Source organism: Asterias rubens, chromosome 5 (assembly GCF_902459465.1).
Source record: "Asterias rubens chromosome 5, eAstRub1.3, whole genome shotgun sequence".
NCBI classification, from domain to species: domain Eukaryota; kingdom Metazoa; phylum Echinodermata; class Asteroidea; order Forcipulatida; family Asteriidae; genus Asterias; species Asterias rubens.
Genome location: NC_047066.1, coordinates 19355773 through 19380552, shown reverse-complemented (window position 1 = coordinate 19380552; position 24780 = coordinate 19355773). Strand labels below are relative to the sequence as shown.

The 24780-nt window shown below is 38.7% G+C and overlaps 2 protein-coding genes across 2 annotated transcripts; one reads left to right on the top strand and one right to left on the bottom strand.

The window, feature by feature from the left end:
* Nucleotides 1–1252: 1252 nt before the first annotated feature.
* LOC117290574 (SMC5-SMC6 complex localization factor protein 1-like) lies at nucleotides 1253–17455 on the bottom strand. The gene is made up of 20 exons (XM_033772030.1): nucleotides 17319–17455; nucleotides 16458–16622; nucleotides 16152–16230; nucleotides 15505–15754; nucleotides 14777–14960; nucleotides 14216–14336; nucleotides 13308–13729; nucleotides 12797–12859; nucleotides 11852–12022; nucleotides 10896–11086; nucleotides 9786–9935; nucleotides 8572–8731; nucleotides 7730–7877; nucleotides 7284–7450; nucleotides 5574–5722; nucleotides 5094–5194; nucleotides 4526–4732; nucleotides 3911–4039; nucleotides 3235–3387; nucleotides 1253–2500 (listed from the first exon to the last, which is right to left on the bottom strand). Exons 2-20 carry the CDS (start codon nucleotides 16605–16607, stop codon nucleotides 1944–1946), a joined length of 3552 nt encoding a protein of 1183 aa, XP_033627921.1. The 5' UTR covers nucleotides 16608–16622; nucleotides 17319–17455; the 3' UTR covers nucleotides 1253–1943.
* Nucleotides 17456–18112: 657 nt separating this feature from the next.
* Nucleotides 18113–24312, top strand: LOC117291003 (B-cell CLL/lymphoma 7 protein family member A-like). The gene is made up of 7 exons (XM_033772600.1): nucleotides 18113–18283; nucleotides 19103–19296; nucleotides 19939–20043; nucleotides 20755–20871; nucleotides 21782–21871; nucleotides 22180–22319; nucleotides 23010–24312. The coding sequence occupies exons 1-7, from the start codon at nucleotides 18186–18188 to the stop codon at nucleotides 23073–23075; spliced, it is 810 nt and encodes a 269-aa protein (XP_033628491.1). The 5' UTR covers nucleotides 18113–18185; the 3' UTR covers nucleotides 23076–24312.
* Nucleotides 24313–24780: the final 468 nt, after the last annotated feature.

Below are 24780 nucleotides of genomic sequence, written 5' to 3'. Positions count from 1 at the left end.
TTTTAATACAAATTTTTACCTAGAAAATGTATTCATAAAAAAGGGCCTTACTGGAATGTATAATGCAAGCACAGAACGTTGAAATACTAATTTCACATTTACTTGGAATTATTTGTTGTACAAATTGCATTTTTGAGGAATTGTCGAACATTGGTTGTTCACGCAGGAAGAATAATCTACAACCTGACAACTGAAATACACAATCTGAGAAACATTGCTTTCAGATTAAAATTGTTGGGGATTAAAAATCAAATCTTTTTCCAAAATTGTAGAACTTCGGAATGAAGCGAGTCGATCACCGAATGTCGGTTTTTGAAGTCTGTTGACCAATATTCTGATTAAATTCGTCATGCCTTTCCAAGGGTTGTATTTCATTTCTTACTCTTAGCAAATGTCAACCAATAGGTGCCATGTCATTATTGACATATCATATATTTTTTAAGACTGTTTGCGAACCTCCTGCATTTCCATTGGCTATAAATGTTTCAAATCATTACCCAAAAACATTTGGATATAAAATATATATTTATACATTATACAAAAACACATGTTTAGTCAACCATAACAGGTGGATGTGTCATTATTAAATGCTTTGGCAATTTATAAAACGATTATTTTGAAGTCTGTTTGAATAACAATTATGGCATATTTCTAGATGATGTTTTGGCCAATAATATGTTAGTCAGTGTTCTTAGTCTTTGGTGTGATGCTGTGTTGTGTCTCTCTGTAGGTACAGGAACAAAAGCATTTGCTATAGTATAAAACAGTTTGAGAAATGGCTCCCTCTGAAGTAACATAGTTTTCAAGAAAGAAGTAATTTTAAACAAATTTGGTTTCGAGATCCAGAATTAGATTTGGAGGTCTTGAAATCAAGCATCCGAAAGCACACAACTTGTGACAAGGGTGTTTTTTCTTTCATTATTATCTCCCAACTTCGACGACCAATTGAGTTAGACTTTTCACAGGTTTGTTATTTTATGCATATGTTGAGATACACCAAATGAGAAGACTGGTCTTTGACAATTACCAATAGTGTCCAGTGTCTTTAAATTGTTAGTGTAATTACTCCTCTGGTTTGCTAATATATTTGTTATCATGTACCTTCACTTCAATGATGTACACTATAATCAAATTCTAATCTGAGGTCTCGAAATCAAAATCGTGACAAATTATTTCTTTCTCGAAAACTAACGTCACTTCAGAGGGAGCTGTTTCTCACACAAATGTTTTATACTACCAACCTCTCCCCATTACTCGTAATCAAGAAAGTTTTTATGATAATAATTATTTTGAGTAAATACCAATAGTGTCCACTGCCTTTAAGGTAAGTTCTTTACAGCAGTTTTTAGTACAAAATAAATATTTACACATTATACACAGAAATCATCCAAGTTAGTCAACCATAACATATGGCAATGACTGTACCGAAAAGTCTACTTACAAAATGTTTATACACAAGGATTAAAAAGCAAAGTAATCCTTTGGTTTTTGGAACTGTTTGGCTGTTTTAAACCTATCTATATATACAATAAAACTAAAGTTGTGAAAACTTCATTTCAAAAGGTGGTTCCGTTTTTTGAGATGAAAAGTTTGATTGGTTATGGAAGAATAATCCTTGTTGGAATACACAATCTGAGAAAGGTAGATTGATTTTTTTTGTGAATAAACCACACTCCTTTGAATGAAGGGAATTATTTCTCAAAATTGTATACATTATCATCAGCTGCAGTGTTTTTTTCTGCCAAGCAAGCTTTACATGAAATGGTGCCCTGGTCCCAGTTAATACTACCGACAGTCAATTTCAATAGGGACGGCATATCATGGTACAGTGCTGATTTCATTGTGGCGATTTGTGTCCCACTATCGATCATCTTAACAATTACATTTCCTGAGCAATAAGCTGAATACCTAATTTAGCCATGGTCCGTCTTTGAACGAATAATTTACAAACAAGTGAGTACGACTGCTTTCAGTTCACAAACAACCTTATCACATATTTTACTGCGTTGCGATCCAACCCACGGACCGATTCGACCGATGTGATGAACAAAACCATCAATATGACTATCCAGTCGGCACATCTCGGTCAAGTCATCAAGAAGGCGAGACCCACTAAACCTCAAAGAGCTCTGCTGAAAAGCGCCCTCGTTGGACACGGACGTCATCATCTCATAGCCTACTGATGTCTGTGAGTTCGCTTTGCAACTACCCGCATCTGATGTTTCATTGAGGTTCAAGTCAAAACCGATAACCGATCCATGCTGACTGTCTAGATCAGCTTTGATGGGTACTAGTTTATGAACTCTCAGGCAAGACCGCAGGAGATGGCAGACCAGGAGGCATAGCTGCTCACACCTCTCGGCTGGTATGTACACCTTGGGGCCGTTTGAGGAACCCAGCACACAGGTGTACTCTTCTTCGGATGGGATGCCGATGTCCCGCAACTGTCTGGAAGGAGGTGAAGGAGTTGAACTCTGGGGAACTTCCTGGGAGTCAGATTCTGGCGGAAATATAAGAAATGGGTTCGCTTAGAATGTTTTAATGAACCACATGAGAAAGTGACTGGATAAATGATTTCCGGGTTGATCAAACAAAGATTCCTATTTGGTTTATACTTTAATATTTGAAATAAAAAGACACATGCCCTTAAGGTGATACCCTGGTTGCTTCCAAGGTTGTATCCTAAAATGGTAAAGGAATGAATAGCTTCTGACTTGCACCCCGAACAAGAATATACGCAAAATAGGGAGACTGCCACAAAGGAGCTAGAAAGCTCAGTTGGTAGAGCATCGTCACGCTAATCCTAAGGTGGCTGGTTCAACACCAAAATCAAGGTGTAATAACCAGGCATGCAACTGCCCGTTGAAAGAAAAGAGGAACATTTTTGAAGGCACAACGCAAGTGCAGAGCGAGGCAGCCGAAACGCCACGGGACATGAGACCCACAATGGTACATTAGAAAATTTTGAGGTTTATTATGCTCTAAGGTGCATTGTTAGCATGTACTAGGCTTATTTTACATTATTGTAGTTGTACATTGTTGTTGCCAGGCATATACTAGGTTTTTAAATTTTTTATTTTAAAATATATTATTTTAAAACGCGGCATTCCGCGGAAACGCGGAAGAGTTGTTTGCCTGAATAACTAAACGCGCAAAAGAAATAATCACCCAAAATCCACTGTTCGCTTGTTTGGCCTAACCTCCAATGTGTGCATTATGAGATATTACCCTTACCCATTACATTTTCTTTATTGTGGTCTTTACCAGGCTTCGATGGTTCAGATTTTGTATCAGTGCTCAACACCAGAGCACGCCTCATGGCATTATCAGCGGTCAAGTCTAGAGGAGTGAAACCTGCCTTGTTACGTGCCATCAAAACAGCTTTACCTGTGAATGATAAACAAGTTGATTTAGAAACCAAATATGTGACAGTGTTTATGAAAATGCGTTGATTGTCCCACAGCCAATTTTCAAGTAGAGTGTTGGGAGGGTTAACAAAAAAGGTGAAATTACTTTTCGTGATATCGGTTTCTTGCTTCTTAAGAGTCTTTATTTTCACATTTCTCAAATAGAAACTGTTTGTGATCGATACAAATTAACAAAAACAGAACTTTCTGACCCTTTTGTTTCATTTGTGTACTTTGTTTCCTTTACAATGTATGGTTTTTACCAAATTGGCTGTTTGTCCCTTACGAGTCATTTTCAGATTATGACATAATTATTTTCCAAAAGGTCCAGACTTTAGGAGCATAAAAATGACACAAGTGTTAAAGTAATGTGAATATGAAGCTTGTTGTATGCTCTTTGCGGCCATGTACAACACTCAAAAGTTAATTGTCTCCCTGAGAGAAACCCATGCCTGCATCAGTAAGACTTCAATTTTAAAAGCATGTTAAAAAGAATGTATTACCTCCAGCTTTGACAAGCAGTCTTGCTACTTCTACATGGCGGTTGTTGACGGTGTCATGCAATGGAGTAGTTCCACATTCAGCAGGGGCTGCCAGAAGATTTAACCCATTCGCAGATTTCTTGTCTTTACCTAACTCAAAATAATTTAAATCCATTTAATTGTTTTAATCCTAAAAAAATGTATATACAGTAAAACTTGTGAAAATTTCAAAGAGTAATTGAGGTACCGACCAAATACTGGAGTGATTAAGTCCTCGCAGGAAGAATGCAGAAATCTTTCTCAGATGGAAATGCTTTTAAAGGCAGTGGACACTATTGGTAATTGTAAAAGACAAGTCTTCTCACTTGGTGTATCTCAACATATGCATAAAATAACAAACCAGTGAAAATTTGAGCTCAATCGGTCGTCGAAGTTGCGAGATAATAATGAAAGAAAAAAACACCCTTGTCACACGAAGTTGTGTGCTTTCAGATGCTTGATTTCGTTTTACTAACTAGACTATTAAGATAGCCTGGAAGATATTTGAATCTTATAATTTAGCAGCGGGTGCCGCAACCATTTAATAGATTGAAATTTTATTACAAACGTTTCAATGACATGTTAATAATATTTTACCTGGACTGAAATAAGATGCAATCGTGGCCTTTGGTTTATATTTCAATAACTCCTTGACGCAGTCTACATGGCCGTGATTTGAAGCTTCATGAAGTGCAGTCCAGCCAGCGAAGTCCACTTGGTTAATCTCGATGGCAGGATTTGATAGCAACTCTCGTACCTTTGCTACATTGTTTTTTATACAGGCTAAATGTAAAGGTGTCTCGCCTGTCAATACAACATAAAACACAATATTAAATATTTATTGATACACTATGGGAAAGCTCCACTTAAACATCCTTTTCATCTGACAACTAACACCTGGTATCTCCATGTAATTCCTTTTCCAAACAGTGAAAGAAATTAAGTGGATCTTGCACAGATCAGTAAGGCAGCTGACCACCCCAAGAAATTATCTGCTCAGCCAATAAGTTCAATGGCACAAGTAATTCAAAGTTTTTGTGGTGATACTCAGAGAATTTTTTTTAATCAAGCTTTCAAAAAATGGCCTGTAAATTTTACAACTTAACCAGTATCTTCAGACTGTTGTTTAAACATGTGAAGGGATGAAAATAGGGTGAAAACATACCTCTCATATTTCTGCGGTTGACTTTGTTGATTTTCATCTTTGGAGCTTTGATGTTGGGACGGTCTTTGAGTGTTTGTAAGTTTCTGATGTTGTTTTTTACACTGACAACACAAACAGGAAGCAAAAGGTATTGTTAAAAAAAGACATTTTGTCAAAATTTCAAAATCATAATCTGCCTAAAAGTTACACAAGTTTTTCTTTTCAATAAAACATGTCACCAAACTGAGGTCATGATGAAGTCTACTACAACCATAACCCTGGCAAATACAACACAACGTACCAAACTTGTGTCTTACTTTGACTGCTTCTATCTTTTTCTCACTTTGTACTATTCAAATCAAGACCAGTTTTAATTTCCCAAGTGTGGGAAGTTTTTTTCTTATCTTACGAATACCTTGATTGGTAAGAGTTGTTGTAGTTTGTTGCAATTATCAGACTCAAAGTCTATACATAATAACAATTGCAGCAGTTGATACTTACGCCAGAGTCTTGAGGGGTCCAGCTTGGACCGTATCTTGATGTGGTCTTTTCCTGGACTTAGTTATAACTGCTTGGCTTGGCTTTTCAGGTGTCTTAGGATGCAGGGAAGCTGTCGTCATCAGAGGTAGCAGATAAAAGTAATAGTTCACCTGTGGGGAAAAAACACCATGAACAAAAACAAATCACAATTACCTTTCTGAAAAAAAAATAGTTATCGGCCTCTTTCCTTCCTAGCAGAGTCTTTTACGAATACTAATTTAATGACAACATGACAACATTACACACTTAAAGGATGTGGGTACTTTTGTAACACAAAACACAATGTCCACAGATTTACATTAAACTTACACCGTTTGAAGATAATGATAGTAGAAAGCATACGTTAAAATATTAGTTGCTGAGATGCTGCAGTTTTTGAGAAATGAGTAAAACAATGTCATGAAAATTATTTTCATGACGTTTTTTGACTCCTTTCTCAAAAGCTACAGTACCTCAGCAAGTCATATTTTAACGTATGCTTTCTACTATCATTATCTTCAAACTGTGTAAGTTTAGTGTAAATCTGTGAACATTGTGTTTTTTGTCCTATAAAAAGTACATAGACCCTTTAAACAGGTATACTGGTGTACCAGAAGCAGTGGAAGACATAAAAAGAGAGCAAGAAATCACACAGAATAGGCAAGGGATGAACACTAAAAGACAAGGGGTAAGATACATAGGGGGTAGAGGCAAGGAGACTGGTTTAACCACAGGGGGTTGGAAACACAAAAATACTAAAATCGAAGGTGGGAAGAGGGAGGAGAAACTTTTCTCAATAACTTTGAAAACAAAGAGCTGGGATGGACACAGGTTAAAAGGCAGTGGACACTATTGGTAATTACTCAAAATAATTATTAGCATAAAACCTTTCTTGGTGACGAGTAATAGGGAGAGGTTGATGGTATAAAACATTGTAAGAAACGGCACCCTCTGAAGTGCCATAGTTTTCGAGAAAGAAGTAATTTTCAACAAATTTGATTTCGAGACCTCAGATTTAGAACTTGACGTCTCAAAATCAACCATCTAAACGCACACACCTTCGTGTGACAAGGCCGTTTTTTTCTTCTTTATTCATATCTCCCAAGTTCTATAACCGATTGAGCTAAAATTTTCACAGGTTCATTATTTTATGCATATGTTGAGATACACCAATTGTGAAGGCTAGTCTTTGACAATTACCAATAGTGTCCACTGCCTTTAAACAAATTCCACAACATTAGCAAGTCTTATACTTTGGTCCTTTATCAGTCTAAGGGCTACCCTTTAAACTGATAAGGGCTGTCAACCCAGATCAAATGTCACCAGGGATATCTTGCCACCTACTTCTGAAGCTGAAACAAGGTTAGCAAGTCCATAAGGATGTAGGCATGAATGTATATTTGGTTTGCAGTAACACCATGTGTGTATCTACTTGCCAGGTAGAGTTTGTTCTTAGAGAACTGTCTTGCTTTATTCTACTACCGCGGAGTAGATGTTCGGGGGTTCGGGAGACTTCTCAGTTCTGAAAAGAACTGTCCTGCTTTGTAGGCATGGTTTTCATCCACTAGGAGCCTGGCTGCTAGAGCGTAATGCACAAAATGGACAGTAGTAAGAGACTTTTTAATAAGTGAAATATTGATTTTGCTGTGTAACTTCTGACAGATGTTGGAAATTAACAAAAACTAAACATACCACTTTTTTGAGCGATAGAGGCTGAGCTACCAGATATCTGAACTCCTCTCTCACGAGGCTGTCATCATAGGCACACAGTAAACTCTCTACCACTTTCAGTTTCAACCAATCAGGTCGCAGGAGGGACAAAAGAACGTTAAGAGATTCCATATTCTCCATCAGGCCCTCTATAAAACAATATAGGACAATTTATAAATAATAATACAAATATTTATGGGAAGAAAACCAAATGTGGTTTTGCTTTTGAAAAAACATTGCCTCACAACAGCAGCTAAGATCCTTAGCAGTTAAGATGGTCGAGTTGGCGTAGTGGTATCTTTCCTCGGTTGAACCCAAGATGACCTTAAAAAACTTGTTAAAAACCTTCAGGTTAACCAGGAACAACTGTTTGCCATTCGCAGTGCTTTCCGAGTCTGACTGGCTCGAGTCCCACTGACCAAACTAACCTTGTGATAGCATCGAAGCGATCTCGGCAGCAAAGTCCAGATGTACTCCCGTCTCAGCATGTCCCAAAATGCTACTGTCTCCTGTGATAACTCTGCAGGTCTCCGCCGCCATTTCCACTAAACTTATGATCATCCTCAGACACGGGTACTACACAAAAAATAATGACATCTTAATAATAGTAATAACAATACTGAGTTCTTATACAGTGCTTTAACATACCCCTAGGGGCATATCAAAGTGCTCAGTATTTTTCTTTTTTTCCTGCAAGGTATTTGGAGCTACTTCTGAAGTATGATGAGAACTATTCCGATGTATTGGTTCAACTGTCATACTTTTTAATATTTTTGAAGGATCCGTACAACAATCAGGAACTTAGGAAAATTTCTCCATAGTCAGGGAAATTTACAAATTTGTTCATACAACAGTAGGAAAAAAGAAAGACAGTGTGGTATTACATCATTGCGGTAACCGCTGCTAAGGATTTAAACTGCATCTATCCATCGGGCTAGTTCAGTGATTTAGTGGTAAGACATTGCTCCAGCAATACAAATGTTGTGGGTTCAAATCTCACCCGAGTGATTTTCCTATGGGAAAGTACTTTGGAAAGTACCGAGTACACAGTGCTGACAGTGTAAAGGTCACACAGGCCCCAATTACGAAAACGAAAAAAAGAGCGATACAAGTGCACACCCTTGATTGGTTGAGTAAGCGTGGGCGTATGCCGCGTGGAGCAATTCAACCAATAGAATGCATTCTCTTTGCATCGTTATTGTTTTCGAGTGTGACTCGACCTTAAGGGTAAAAAGCAAATTATAGTATTGTGTAGGATTGAGTTTCTCACCATGTGTGATGCACTGCCAATGGCCGCCACAGCCTGAAGCATGAAGCTAACCAGCTGAGAGGCAAATGGACCCGATGCTTTGACATTACCATCTGGCCATAGAATACTGGACAGCATACAGTGACATGACTTCTGCTCCTTGGTGGTTGCATTTCCTTGGCTGTACATTAGGCAGGTTCAAACAAAGAGAAAGAAAGAAAATTGGACTAAGGTTTCAACAAATTAATGTTTGTCTCCACCCAGTTCCAAACAAGAATGAATGATGCTCCCATCAAAAGCATGATTTAGTATTGGAGCATTCAATAAGGAGTGTTCCAACAATAAATACAGCCTGTGTCATAGGAAAGTCTGTCCCTGGGAGATTCTGTCCCCCACATCGATAATTAAAGCCATTGGACACTTTTGGTAAACAGTATTGTTCAAAGGCCCACACTTTGTGTATCACAACTTATATATAAAATAACAAACCTGTATGGGAGTCGGGAGAAAATAACGGGAAAACCCACCCTTGTTTCCGCACGTTTAGCCATGTCATGACATGTGTTTAAAATAAATCCGTAATTCTCGCTATCGAGAATTGATAATTGTTTTAATGTTTTCTCAAAAAAGTAAAGCATTTCATGGAATAATATTTCAAGAGAAGTCTTTCACCATTACCTTCTGTAAACCCTGTTAGTTATTTGTAAATCTGTGAACTCTTATTTTTGTTCTGTTCCGAAAGTGTATAATGGCTTTAACATGCGCTGAGGGAGGACGACTCAAAGAGGACGTTATCAGAAGGAGGTACATGTACACAGTTTGCGGGGGGGGGGGGGGGGGGGGGCGCACAAAATCTCCTGCCACACCGGCATGTTCGTAGACAGAACTGTGGACATTGGGAAAGGGACAGTGTCACCATCTTTGGCTCATTTTGTGGAGGATGAAAATTAACTTTCAAATAAACTACAAAGGTTTTGTTAATTTGCCCTTGTTCCAGCCTCTACCTAACTGTGTATGTCTTCCCTGGAAAATTTCTCTAGGGTTTTCATGCCACATCTAAAACTGAATCTTCCTTCTCTGTCTTCTCTCCACTGGGTTCGAGGCCAGTGCAGTGATTAAGTTCACTTTATGAGAGCCCTTGGCTTCACAACCACAATAAATCATATCAAACTTTGAAAAGGGGGGAATCCACAACACTGATGTGATTGCTTATAATATAGGCCCAAAACACTCACCGATGCACCCAGACCTGGAAGTCCTGCTCTACTAGAGCCACGATATAGCTCAGCAACATCTGATGATTGTTCCTTAAGACAGAGTTCTGAGCTTGCTCTTGCTCCTGTATATCCTCTTCAGAATCTCCTAGAGGCAGCTGTAAGGACTTCCTGTAAGGTGAAAGTATTTGACGAGTATTGAGGGAACCATATTCCACTCATGTTGGTGTCGTTTGATCGGCCATGCTCTTCGGAGACCTGAGGTGCCTCTCGCTACCTTCTTAAACTCACAAAACCAGCCATCTGAACCCTTTCGACAGGGTGGAAGCCTCTGCTGCACCTACATATCACAGCTTATAGACGATCTCAACGCCATCGGCCTACAACACGATCAAGCTGTTCAAGCTGCCCAGGATCGGCCTGGATGGCACAGATGAATTTCTAACATTGGACAAACCCGTGGTCACAACGTCTCGAGCCGAGTTCGGCCTGAGTAGCGTCAAGTATATATATATATGTTGGTGTCCTTGTGACCGTGTTTAAGGCTTGATGCTGTGTTCTAAATGCAAGGCAGCTTTTCCATTATTACTGACAGGGTATACTTTTGCTAATTGTCAAAGACCAGTAGCTTTATTGCTGCATAAATACACAAACCTGGGAAAAATTTAGGGCTCAATTGATCGTTAAAGTTGCAAGAAAATGGAAGAGAAATAAAAACATCCATATTGTATGAAATTGTAAGCTTTAAGATGCATGAGAAAAAGGCTTGTGCCTGAAACTTTTCTTACATTAGGCTTGTTGGGGTAAACTTGCAATAACAAAATAAATTACAACAAGTTCTAACCCTACAACTAAACAAATACTGCATACTAATGTTTTCCAAACACATAAAAAAATGTTCACTTTTTAGTTTCAAACTGCCTCCTCAAAGTTTAGGCAAATAAATAAAAAGTACAAAAACCTTTGAGTCTTGTTAGCTACATTTCACATTTCTGGTCCAGTGTAAGTTCCAAGTTACAAGACCTATAGTAAAGTGGAGGTTCTTAAAATTTGAGCCCTGAATGTCATTAGAAATGTTTTAAAAGAAAATAAAAACAAAGAAAGAAAGAAATACATTCTGATGTCTGGTACCTGATGACACTACCAACAAAATCCCATGGTGTGTTGATGGGATCATCACTCTCCAGACCAAACATATCATTATCGGACGGCACAAACGAATCAAGGTAGACCTGAGACATCTCTGGTGTTGACGGTCGGTGAACGCAGAGAACCGATTTCAATAGATTGATGGCTTGGGATGTGAACGCAACGTCTTTCCACTAAGAAAAGTCAATGAAAACAAAAACATACTGTTATTTATCACACAAGCACAAGAAATACTGGTTTGATTGGCTGCATATTGTGCCACAGCACCTTGTAAACCATTACTAGATGATACGTAAAGGAATAAGTCTATTACTTCAAAATTGTAGCTCCGCATATCCTTGCAGGAAACATACTAAATGCTGAAGCGCCATAAGTGTCACTGAATTTGATCTTGCAAAAAATAGTTAATGGCCTGACGTTTCGACCCTAGCAGAGTCTTTCTCGAAGGCTAAATGACAACACAACAAACATGAACAGTTACAGGTAATAACTAAGTGAAACATAAGCAGTGAAGTGGAAATACATGAATGGGGTTAGAAAGCATACAGAAAAAAGCAGGGGGTAAACAATGAATAGGGGGACAAAAGGGGGGGGGGTGAAGGGAAGGGACTGGCTTGACCACAAGCAAGAGGATGGAAACACAAAGGACAACATTTGATCTTATTAACATGTTAAGCTTAATATCAAAATATTGCAGAACATTACGGGTGTCAGTCAAAAATTACGCAGGGATTTAAATGTATGATCGACAAGATAAGATGGTAGGATAAAACCAAAAATTGCAAAGACAGGTGAAACAATATACAGAAACCAGATCAAACCTGTTTCAACCTGCATGACCCGTTCCAACCAGTTTCAACCAAATTTGAATTGTATACAATAACATAAAATGTCCTTCATAGTTTAATTGGAAAGTCTTTTGAGGATCTCCATCTTACCTCTAAAACCTTGCTCATGATGACGTGTAGTAACGATGATGGAGGGTATTTCTTGACAGACAAGTAGGAGTGGATGCTCTCCACTGCTCTCAGCCATAGGCCTTCCTCCAAGTATGCATCAATGAGATTGCAGACCATGGTCGGGAAAGGCATCGTCATTTCTTCATGGTCCTGTAAAGATCACACCAAAGTTAGCAGAGGATAAATACTTTGAAATAAGCATTAGCTGTTGCACACTGCTTACAGACCTATGGTATAAATGGATAAAAAAAAAGCTAGTGGCTTGATGTTTTGACCCTAGCAGAGTCTTTTTTTGTAAAAATGAATGACAACACTACACTTTCATTTAGCCTTTGAGAAAGACTCTGTTTGGGTCAAACCATTAAAGACAGTGGACACTATTGGTAATTGTCAAAGACTAGCCTTCACAGTTGGTGTATCTCAACATATGCATAAAATAACAAACCTGTGAAACTTTGAGCTGAATCGGTCATCGAAACTTGCGTGATAATAATGGAAGAAAAAAACACCACTGTCACACGAAGTTGTGTGCACTTAGATGGTTGATTTCGAGACCTCAAGTTCTAAACTTGAGGGTCTCAAAATCAAATTCGTGGAAAATTACTTCTTTCTCGAAAAACTACGTCACTTCAGAGGGAGCCGTTTCTCACAATGTTTTATACCATCAACCTCTCCCTATTACTTGTCACCAAGAAATGTTTTATGCTAATAATTATTTTGAGTGATTACCAATAGTGTCCACTGCCTTTAAGCCACTGACTTTTGAGAGGGATAAATATTTGGATTCAAGATTCAAATTATTGACTGTTTTGATAAAAAAAAACATGAAACTTGTTTTTCGTATGTACAAGGAGTATTACAAAAATAGGGCATATAAAACAATAGACACAAACAATTGAATTGACAACAATCTTTCTATTTTACCTGATACTTAGGAGGTTTGACTTGAATCCAGTAAGGAACACGAGAGTAATACGCTGGCGAGTACTGCAAGAAGAAAACATAAATATGGTGTTAAGTGTGACATCTCCTCACCATACCATCCGTACTAACTAAATCTTTCGGTTCAAGGACTTTCTCCAGTGCTGCCCCCAAACTTTGGAACTCTCTTTCCAGCTACATCCGCTTTCAAAACTCAGCTCAAATCCCATTTGTTTTCTATTGCCCATTTGTTAAGTTTATCCTTTCGTTTGCCTATTATATTAGTTTATTGTTTGTTAAATGTTGCTCTTTGCCTTTTTTTATTGTAAAGCGCATTGATATTTCTTTCAGTTATGAAATGTGCTATATAAGAATTAGCTACTGTTATTATTATAATTATTCATCTATTAAATTATTAATCTGGTAAAGTGAGCATGGATTTCAACCACATTCCAGTACATCGCACTTAAAAACAGGATAAGATCAAAGATAATTTGACTGCTTTTTCATTCACCTTTTTCTGAACCTCTTCCACCGTCTTCTGAACCTGATGTGACGAAAAAAGTTTTCTATTCACGACTGTCTCACTCTTAACAGTAACACTAAGATTGTTGCTCTGTGTGGTCTGTTTAACAAATGTCCCAAGACTACCTGGTGTCTTTGACCGCGTCAAAGGTGTCCGTTTCAGGGTCGTCTGGGTGAAGGAAGGTGTTTGTGGTGATTTGGTGAGTGGTGACCGATGCTTTGAAGATGCTTGTGGTGACTGGCTCTGAGAGTCAGAAGTCTGGCTCTGACTTGGACTACTCTGACTGGATTGGGTGAATAGTGATGCTGGAAGTTGGCTTTGACGGTACCGCTTTGGCTTCACGGCGTTGGTAGACGTTCTAAGGGGTGTTGTTATACGCGGTGTAGAAGGACCAAGGCTTACGGAACACCCTGTGAAAAGTCACAAGATACGTAGTTCAGATGAATATTCCTTCCTTACACAGGGGCAAAACCCTTTTCTTTACAATAAGTGCACTGGGTTCTTTCACAACACAAGAACCTACGGCTTGATGTCAAGTTCGAAGAACACAGCAATAATGGTTAAATGCATATCACGACCATGACTCAAACCTACAGTCTGCAAATCAAATGCTCTTATCCGTTCTGCCAGGATCCCTCAGCTAACCGCTGACTTTCACAATGACTAGAATAAATATTGTCATCTAGTTACTGAATCACATTTTCTTGATTTGTGCAATTCATAATCATAGACGTTATACCAGTGTATGTATGAGAGAGATTGGCTGTTGCCAGCTTGGTGTTTGTATCCCCTTGTGGTAGTTTGCCGAGTTCCCTTCATGGGAAGATCATCTAAACAAACAAACAAACAAACATGCCACCAAATAATGAAGCCAAGGCCAGGATCAAATGACTTACCTTTGAGTGGTGAGCTTGCACAACTCCCTGCTATGCTGGAAAGGCTGTTAACCAGTGAGCCTCTCTTACTTTGGTTGGGTTCAAAAGTCCTGATGTCATACTTCTCTAAATCAGGGCTTTCCTAGAAGAAAAATTTACAAAGTTATAACATTTTAATCTCTGAGTATTGATTGATCCATTCTAGGAGAAAAAGTTGGCCATGACAAGAGCCAACATTTGTATTTTCACTTCTTCCTATGAGAGATTAATACATGGAGCACACTTTTCTTATGGCGTGTTACTGTTGTGGCCAAGCGGATAAGATTACCGGACTCAAGTTTTTTTTTTCTTTCTGTTCAGCAGAGTGTGGGTTTAAGTCCAAGTTGTGACACTTGTGATACTTTACCATTAAAGGAACCCAGTGCACTTATCGGTTGGCTGCATATTGCATCACATTACCTTACCATTGCATGGTGTTATGTAGAAGAAAAATGTATCATACTTCAAAATTGTAGCCCCACAACCCCTTGCAGGAAAATACTGACTGCTTAAACATCAAAAAATGCATTTTGCGATACATACCTCAAACAAATACTCTGCGATGAAGTCAGGGGCCAAACATGGCACCCCCTCAGCCAGCAGAGGGCGCACTTTCTCCAGGTAGCACTTGTCCATGAAGATGTAATTAAGCGTCTTGGTGAGACTTTCAAGGTTCTTGGAGGAGGACCGTAAGGAGATAACATTCCCTCCACCACACTCTATCAACCTACAGACGGTGAAGAGACAAACTTGCTGATCATGTACCATCTTGTTTTTGGGGAATCAGGTTGTCCTTGTTGGGTTTTTTTTCTCTTTTTTTTTAAAAGCGACTACGGCCCTTTTCCGAAACCACGGCTTCGGCTTTGGATTTGGCTTGAGGCTCCTTTCTCTTGTCTGAAGCCCCGACCATGTATACGCAAAGCATGTGCAAATTGTCAAACCAACCAGCGGGGGGCAAACTAGCCTGAGCCAAATCCAAAGCCGAAGCCGTCATATCGAAAAAGGGCCTGTGTTTCAAATACCATCTCAGACCTAAGCCTTCTATATAAATTGTCAGGGTACGAATTTTACACTGGACCACAGGCCTATAGTGATTTTAGTGTCGAACCAGTAAACCTGTAACTTAACATGTCTGGCTGGCTGTTTTTTATTCAATTGAATAACAACTTTTCACTGTGTAATAATACAAACAAATGTTCAAATGACTTAGAGCCCCAGAATGTCTTTCAGTTATAATGAGTAATGATGAAAGAAGGTGTAGAAAAATGTACCTTCTGTAAACAGCAGGTCTGTTCTTGGTGTTAGTCACAAGTATAGCGACATTCCATCCATCAAAAGCTCGCTGATTCTTTATTTCTAGGTGTTCTCGCCATCGCTTTGGGGCGTTCACCATAGATGCACTAGTGATGCTAACGTTACTATCCTCAGAAGTCTCATTGTCCCACACGTAGCTGGCTTCTTCTAACCAGCAACCTGCCGCTGTGCTTTCATGGATGAAATCAGGAGAAACGACCCATCTCCCTGAATAAAAACCAACAAAAAAGTTCAACTCAAATCGCCAAGGCATTCTTGCTATTTGTATGAATAAAGTTATCTTCTCTCAAACCCTGGTAAAGACACTTGTGTCCTTGAGCAAGACATTTCATTATAAAAGCACTCCTCTTCACCTCGGGGTAAACATAGTCGCCTGCGAGGTTAGAGGTTGATGTTTTGTTTGAAAACATCCTTTGGAGTGCCATGGCAGCCCAGGGCTGTATACTTCCCAGGGAGCTGAGAAAGATTACAGGAATGTTACTGGGTCAATAATCAGTGCACAAATGTAAAGATTTGATACATTATTGTAAAATGCGATTCATAGGCCTAACAACTAGTTATACAAATTGTGAAAATAAAGTAAGAAAGAAAGCTATTATCTTACCTGATGCACATCCACATAGGAACTTCTCACTTCTCATTGGTCGGATGCAGACAACATGGGTGCACTCTGGTGAAAATTCCTGCCAATAAATATCACAAATTATATAAAATAAACACAGGAAAGTACTGAGTAAGCAGTGCTGAATACACATTAGTGTAAGGGTAGTAAACAGTTATCCCGATCGATGCAAAACAAACATATCTATAGATCTTTTAATAATAAACAGCTCCACGAAATTGCGATTGGTCAATACGCAATGGGGCGGAGCTTAATGGATCGGTCTTTTCCAGGCCTGCTGAGACTAACCTTGCAATCAAGGTACTTTCCACCAAGTCGAATGATCTGTCGGGCAAGTGTTGTCTTTTCATGATCGCTAAATCCAGAGAGTAGGAAACTATATTGAGAGGATTGTTGACGATCTGACTTGCGTCGCACAGAAAGCTGCTGTTGCTTCATCTTGGAACCGTATCACTGTGAGTACAGTAGAAACAAAAACAAGGATGCATGAAGGATCAGTAAACATTGGAACCGTTTCACTGTGAGTACAGTAGAAACAAAAACAAGGATGCATGAAGGATCAGTAAACATTTTTGTTGTGGGCGAGAGTTTTATAACTGGAAAAGTTTCCGTATGGCGCCACCACTTTTTCATTCGATATGAAATAATATAGTATCTAATTTACCTCAATGAGATATCCCTTTTTCTAAAAATGAGTGAAAAAGTGGTGGCGCCATCCGCCATACGGAAAGTTATCCTAATAACATGAATAACTTGATGCATATCCAGGCTTGTAGATTATTCATTGTATCATTTTTTTTTTTATTATTATTTATAATGTTCTACATTTCTTGTTGTTCTGCGCCTCGGAATAGGGTCTTGTACACTAGATAGATATATAATATGGCGCATTAATTTATAAATGCATTTTTATTATTATTATTGTACAAGTATGCTTTGTTTTTGAAAGGGCAAGGGCAAAGGCACCAAGGCATTTTCTCCTTTGTATAAGGGCAACCTATAACCTGTATGACTATGAGGAACGTGAAAATTTCTACCAGTAGGCCTACTGTGCTGGACTGGAGCATTTCAAGGACACGAACTTCGTGTCGAAGAGGGCATGGAGGCAACAAAGGTGACCTGTAAATATTACTGCAGAGCACCACTTACTCTACTCTACGTTGCTTTGCTAGTTTTAGTTGCGATAACGTAACCCTCAATTGTCAATACTCATTTATGGCGCTGGACTGGATCTCACCATGGGATTGGAGGAAGATCTCACCTCACCCACAATTTTTAACACACAACAAAAAACAACAGCAGCAGACGTAGACAGGGGAGATGTTGATTACTTGCTCTGGCTCTGCTGTTTACGTTTAGTTAGATTAAGAATAAGATGGGTGTCCAAACAAAAGAAGAAGAAACTATGGGGGATAAACTAAAATTAAATATTATGTAAAATGTAAGTCATTTTTAAATTTACGGCTTACCACAGAATCTGACATTTGCGCTCAGCAGCAAAAGTTGGGTTGTTGAAAATCCAATATTCCGCGCTCAAAACATGAAATGTACGACAATAAATAATTATTCAGATCTCCTAATTAATAAAGAACGTTTCATTATTGTTACAAGGGGGAAAATGTAAAGACTGGGAAGAGGAAATATTTTAAAATATATTTTTAAGAATTTATATTGCCAATTTATAGTAAAGATACTACTTTAAGTGCAAAAAAAGAAAATCTTACTTATTTTGTTACGTTAATCTTTCACAGCAGCTATAAAACTTTTTAAAATGAAACTTGTTTTCCTAGAATGTTCCTACTACATAATGGACGATCCCATCACTCTGCTGTATACTTCAAACGTGCAGTTCATGTAGACTGGTACACAACCCCTAGAGTAGTGCATATAAGTTAGGTAACTGGTCTTAGAAAAGACCCAGCAAATGACAATATTGTGCATGTTTAGTCACCATCGTTCAGCTAGCTGTGTATCTTTTGTCTATCAAAAAGATTTTATTTTACTTATTTTGCCAAAATGATGGGATCATCTCGGTCTGCTCGAGCCGAAACTCGAAGTCGTGCTAAGGATGAAATTAAACGTGTTATGCAAGCCATTGATAAAGTCCGGAAATGGTAAGCATGACCACAAACATTCCGTTGTTTTTGTACACGCTATTTTTATATGCCAAAAATGAGTGTTGTTAAATTGAAATAGCGCCCTCTACAGTATTGGTTCATCAAAATGTTGATCATTGTTTATGTGTGTTTAGATGATTCCATCAAGGGAGCTCGGGAAACTCCAATAGGGGACTATAGTACCAAGCCGGCAACAGCAAAACTCTCTCACACTCACTCAGCTACCGACATTATCGTTTGTTGATGAATGATTTAATTTTAAATTAATGAACGTTGAATGGAACGTCTATTTAGTTTGCACAAACGTGACAAATCAAAAATTCAACACCAGTCAACAAAGCAAAACATCTCAAATTCAATGTTACTGTATCGACTATTTCAGCTGAATTATTCTTCAGTGCTTTTCAAGAAACTTGCTAAAATCTAAAGGAAAATTTCCCATATCCTGCCACCACTTTTCCATATTATTATTAAAGATTTAATATGAAATAAAATAGGGAAAAATTTCCGTATGGCACCACTACTTTTTCATTCGATATGAAATAATATATAATATAGTATCTAATTTACCTCAATGAGATACCCCTTTTTGTAAAAATGAGTGAAAAAATTGTGGTGCCATACGGAAAGTTATCCTAAAATAGTATCTGTAATTTGCTCAAATATGCTTAGTATGTAATAAATTAGTGTAAAAGTGGTGGTGGGATACAGCCAGTTTTCCAATCTAAATGACAATGTTAAGAAACCATCTAATTGGAGGGATTTTTAAAACAGGATGGCTCAAAATATTAAATTTTGATTTGGTTATGTTCTTAGGGAGAAAAAATGGGTTACAATTGGCGACACTTCATTGAAGATCTTCAAATGGGTTCCAGTTGTTGAAGTCAAAGGGAAGGATAAAGAAGAAGAAGACAAGAAAGGAGAAGAGTCAGCTGATTCTAATAAGGAAAATCACCCTGACGGCATGGGGTCAGATATGACAGATCTTAGTAAACGCAAGGAGACAGATGGTAAGAGCTTCAAATCCTGACATTATATCGTCGCATCTGTGCAAAAACATATTTTTAATTTGTGGTACGCTTCATATCTTGCACGAGAGAGTCGTTCGACGCACCAGAGTTTTTGTTTTTGTGTGTACACCCGACCTAGTTTTCATGGTTTTAGCAATTCACAACATTAGGCCTGTGTGCTCGTTTCTGTAAGGGCAAGGACACCAAGGCATTTTCTCCTTGGTAAGGCTACCCTATGAGGAAATTGTAAAATTGTAAGAGCATTTCAAGGGCACCAAGGCATGGAGGCATGGAAGCAATTGCTTTCGTCGCCTCCAAAGCGTATCAGGCCTGAAACATATGCACTTTCAAATTTGGCAGTCATTAAATGTTATTGAACTGACACAATGAAAATGATATTTATTTATTAACTATGCGTAGTAATCAACTAAGCGCAGATTAATCCTGCTTTATAGCAGAAACAAGGTACCAGCCAAAGTTCTATAATGTTTACCTTGTTGCAACTGGGAACCTACTCAATTTTTACTAAGCAAAGAAACTTGCTAAGCTGTTTTTTCTGCCTAACAGCTTTATGAAATTGGGCCCAGGTTACTTAAAAACATATTGACATTGTTTTTACTACATTTTGCATTTTCTGCACAGAATCACAGAAAGAGAGTTCACAAGGACAAAGTGATTCAAGACAGTCTAGTTCTGGACCCCTGAGGCATAGAGATGTTACTGCCCTCATTGAAGATGCCAGGCTGAGTAAGTACAACGAATTAACCGTGCTAGCTAAATCTCCTAAAGGCCTGTATGCTTCGTGTTTTGAAAGGGCAAGGACACCAGGGCATTTTCTCCTTGGTAAAGGGCACCCTATGAGGAAATTGTAAAGTTCTACTACAGGAGCATTTCAAGGGCACCAAGGCAATGACCGGGGTGGGGGGGGGGGGGGCATGGAGGCAATCACCTTTGTCGCCTCTGTGAAGTATCAGGCCTGGTGATCTGGGCCCAATTTTATGGCTCTGCTTACCGTAAGCACAGAATCGGCGCTTACGGAAGCAGGGAATTCTGTGCTTACGGCAAGCGTATTTCACGGGTTAGCGACGAATTTGGGCTTCTGCGCGTGCGTACTTCACGTTACTAGGCATTCTACGCTTATAAGGCTAGCGCAGAAATCCGGCGCTTGCACGTAAGCGGAGAATCGCGATCGTAAGCGCAGAATTCGGCGGTAAGCAGAGCCATGAAATTGGGCCCTGGTTGCAGTAACACTACATTAAATATCTTTGTGTGAGTTAGGGTGGTTCTGAAGAGAGCTGGATAAGTACAAACAAGGCAATGTTTCAATCACTATGCTCTGACTGCATGCTAACAGTTCTCTTTATAACGAGGGTTGACTGTAATATAATAGATGTTAAATTTATGACTGTAATATGTTGTGTTTTTATGTGATCCATAAATATTTTATGTTTCCACCAGCTCCGTCATCTGCATTGAGTAATGATGATTCCAACATGGGCAATGACGATTCAACCATGGATTCTACCTACAGTAGTGACAATGACGATAGGAGCAGCACAACAGGAATGAGTGAAGGTAGATCAAAGCACATCTAGACCCCATGTGTATTCTATGTTTCTGAACCAAGAAATAAGCTCAATTCATGGCTTGAATTCATGGCTAGCCTGAGGCCAGTGATTTTAGCATTGACCAGTAAACCCTTGACTGGACAAGTCCGGCAGTCTTGTGTTTGTGTTTAAAAACATTTTACTCTCAGACATTCTGTGGCTAGCCTGAGGCCAGTGATTTTAGCATTGACCAGTAAACCCTTGACTGGACAAGTGCGGCAGTCTTGTGTTTTCGTTTTAAAACGTTTGAATTTCAGTCTTTCTGTCGATTATCAAAGACTATCTACTCATAGGTAGACAAATAGGATCAATCTTCTTTTTGTGCTTTTTTCAAATTCAAACAGTTCAATTATTAACCCTTTTTTCTTCTTACTTAAATTCTATTCTTGTACATGAAAATTCCGGTCCAGTAAATACACAAGGTGGAGTGTTTAGGGTTAACCATTTAATTCTAAGAAAATAGAATTAGCTGTTGCAAACAACTTACCAACCAAATGGACCGAATCATCATAAAATCTTTCTTGATTACAAGTAATGGGGAGAGATAGATGGTATAAAACATTGTGAGAAACAGCTCCCTCTGAAGTGACGTAGTTTTCGAGAAAGAAGTAATTTTCCACGAATTTGATTTTGAGACCTCAAGTTTAGAATTTGAGGTCTCGAAATCAAGCGTCAGAAAGCACACAACTTCGTGTGACAAGGGTGTTTTTTTCTTTCATTATTATCTCGCAAGTTCGATGACCGATTGAGCTCAATTTTTTACAGGTTTGTTATTTTATGCATATGTTGAGATTCACCAACTGTGAAGGTCCGTCTTTGACAATTACCAATAGTGTCCACTGCCTTTAACACAAACAAATGTCATTTGCATTTTCCAGGAGATAGCAGTCGTGGTGCTTCGGCAACAAATGATTCCATACAACATGTACAAGACAGACGGAAATCATCAGAGAACTCCGGTAAACAAGGTATAATGTGAAGACCAGGAAGTTTTAGACTTCCTCAGTCCATACACTGTACATGTATTAACTCCTTCCATTCATTCCACCAAAGATGACCACAGAACCAATACCAGAGCCTGATTTCATAGAGCTGCTTAAGCAGAAAATATTGCTTTAAAAGGTTTTTGCTAAGCAACAATTAGCAGGATACCAGTCACATATTGTACTTGAGAAATGTCATTTTGGCTGGTAAGCATAATTTTGTTGTGCTGAGCTACTTTTTATGCTTAACAAAATTGCTTTAAAAAACATTTCCTTGTCCTTTTATCTCCCAGTTGCAGATGACGGGCCCCGAAACTTCGGCAATTTAAAGAAAGATGAGGCACCCAGCCAGTCTCTTGCACAATCCTCTGAACCAACCGCCGAGCAGCAGGACGACAGAAACACCAAATCAGCTCGACCAAGTTCTCAAAAGGTAAGACTGGTTAGTTGCGCAAAAATTCTTCGAAAGAACTCCAGTTCTTGGAAGAACTCCAGAACTCGGAAAGGTATACATTAGGTAATCACTCTTAAAATTAATGGCAATAGAAAAGTTACCAGGTTAGAAGAACAGCAGCTTTTGATAGTATAAAGCATTTTGAGAATCAGTTCACTTCAAAGTAATATGGAGGAAATGGAAAAACATATAGGTCGTTATCGCCTAAATTTTGAATCTGAGAAATATTGCCGTCAGATACGTTACACAGATTGTGTATTCCATTAACAGTATTCCAAAAACAGTTTATTCTTTCTGCGTGGACATAACTGCTCCAGTTTTTTCGGTGATATCTTAGAAACACCACCACGTTTGAAAAATTAAATTTTCACAGGTTAGCTTTATTGTATATATCTATATTTATATAGGATTGAACTTTGAAGCAATCGATCAAAAAACCAAAGGTATACTTCAAAGTGGGCATGTGTATACAAAGGAAACAACTTCAATTTGTTTTATGTATTTCAGCAGTGGGCATGTGTATACAAAGGAAACAACTTCAATTTGTTTTATGTATTTCAGCAGTGGGCATGTGTATACAAAGGAAACAACTTCAATTTGTTTTATGTATTTCAGCAGTGGGCATGTGTATACAAAGGAAACAACTTCAATTTGTTTTATGTATTTCAGCCTGTTGATGATGACGAACCTCCAGCCAAGCAGCCCCGCCTTCACACAGACGACTCCTCAAGTTGATCAAGTTTCAAGCTGTATTTATATTTTTATCCAGTAAACTCAACTCTGCATTCTTCTACAGTCCACTTGGATCATGAACAATGCCTGTTAATATGACCTTGATTGCCCAAACCATCAAGAGGGCTTGAACCAATGCATTGTCAGTAAAACAAAATGGCCGACTGTTGAAGTTTAGCAAGGTTGTTGGCAGCTTTAAACCATAGCTGTAAACTGACTATAGTTTTGTTGCCTTTGTTTACATGATGCTTTAGACTGTACAGATGGTACTTTGCATACCAGTCAACCCAGCTACTTGATTGGGCAGTTATTGGGAAAGATATACCCTCCTACTGTCTGATTGGTCAATGTCATCCACATGGTTTTGAATGATGAATTGATACAGGCATTTATGCAGCCTGCTATGTGATGTACATATTGCATGTAAACAGTGCACTAGTCATTCTGTGCACAGTTGCTCCACCATACAAAACCTGTTTGATGTTGCAGCACAGTGCAATTCTCTAAAATAATGATGATGCCGGAGTAGGAACTCAAGCCTATTTTTGGAAACTACCTTAAGAGTTGCATCTGCCAATAATGGCCATGTTGGGTAACTAACAAGGGGACCAGACTAAATGAAATTGGCCTCATTCCAAGTCTTAAATTTTACCTGTAAAATTCATCAAAATAGCCAGTCTTATGCATTGAATTGCAGAATGGGTTAAAGAAAAAGCCAAAGACATTAAGAGTTTTTGGAGTGTAATTATTAACTTTTATTTATCGTTCGTTTCATTGTCGGGACCAATTTGAACTATTGCAACAACTGCACAGCAATGACAGCCTAGAATACACAGAGGCCATGGCCTTCATTGCCCCTGTCTTGGCCTTGGTGCCCCTTCAAAAGTTTCCTAAAACCTTTAAGGTTTCCAATTGAAGTGCCCTTGCTTTCGATAGGCAAACCCTGTTACTTATTTGGATAATACGTTTAGGTTTTGGGACTCTTAGTGTTACACATAGACTTGAAATACATGCATAGAATTATATCAAAGTGTAAGTACTTGCCAGCAACAGTACTGTGGGTTGTAAAGGAAGGTTTACGTTTGGTACCACTCTTAAAATGAATGGCAGTATTTACTAGCAAAGTAATGTGGTTATGGAAGGGGAAAAAGACAAGTCTCCATCCCAAAAATTTGAATCTGAGAAGCTTTACTGTCGGACATGTTTCTCAGATTGTGTGTTCCAATTATGTATTATATATTGGGTGCGTTTGATAAGCTTCCCTGGGTCGACCCCGCGGTGCTCACTCGGGTGAGCCCCTGACAAGAGCTAATCGAACGATCACACTCGCCCTCTCGTGGTGACGGCATGCACATCAGGTCACCCCCAATTAACCCACTCCACAAGCAGGGCACTGGGGGCTGACCCGGGTGAGCCCTGTCAAAGCTATTCGAACTTACCAGGGTCGACCCAGGGAAGCTAAACGAACGCACCCATTATTCCTGTGTGGACATAACCGCTACAGAGTTTCAGCGATAACTCAAAAAAGCAACAACCTTTTGAAATGAAGTTTTCACAGGTTAGTTTTATGGATTATAACTTTCACAATAGTATGAGATTGAACTGTAGACAGTGGATTCCAATCCAAACATGTACAATCCCTTAACAAAGACATACTACAGTCCTGTAAACATTACACACTCGCATCCATTTTAAAATAAAGTATTAT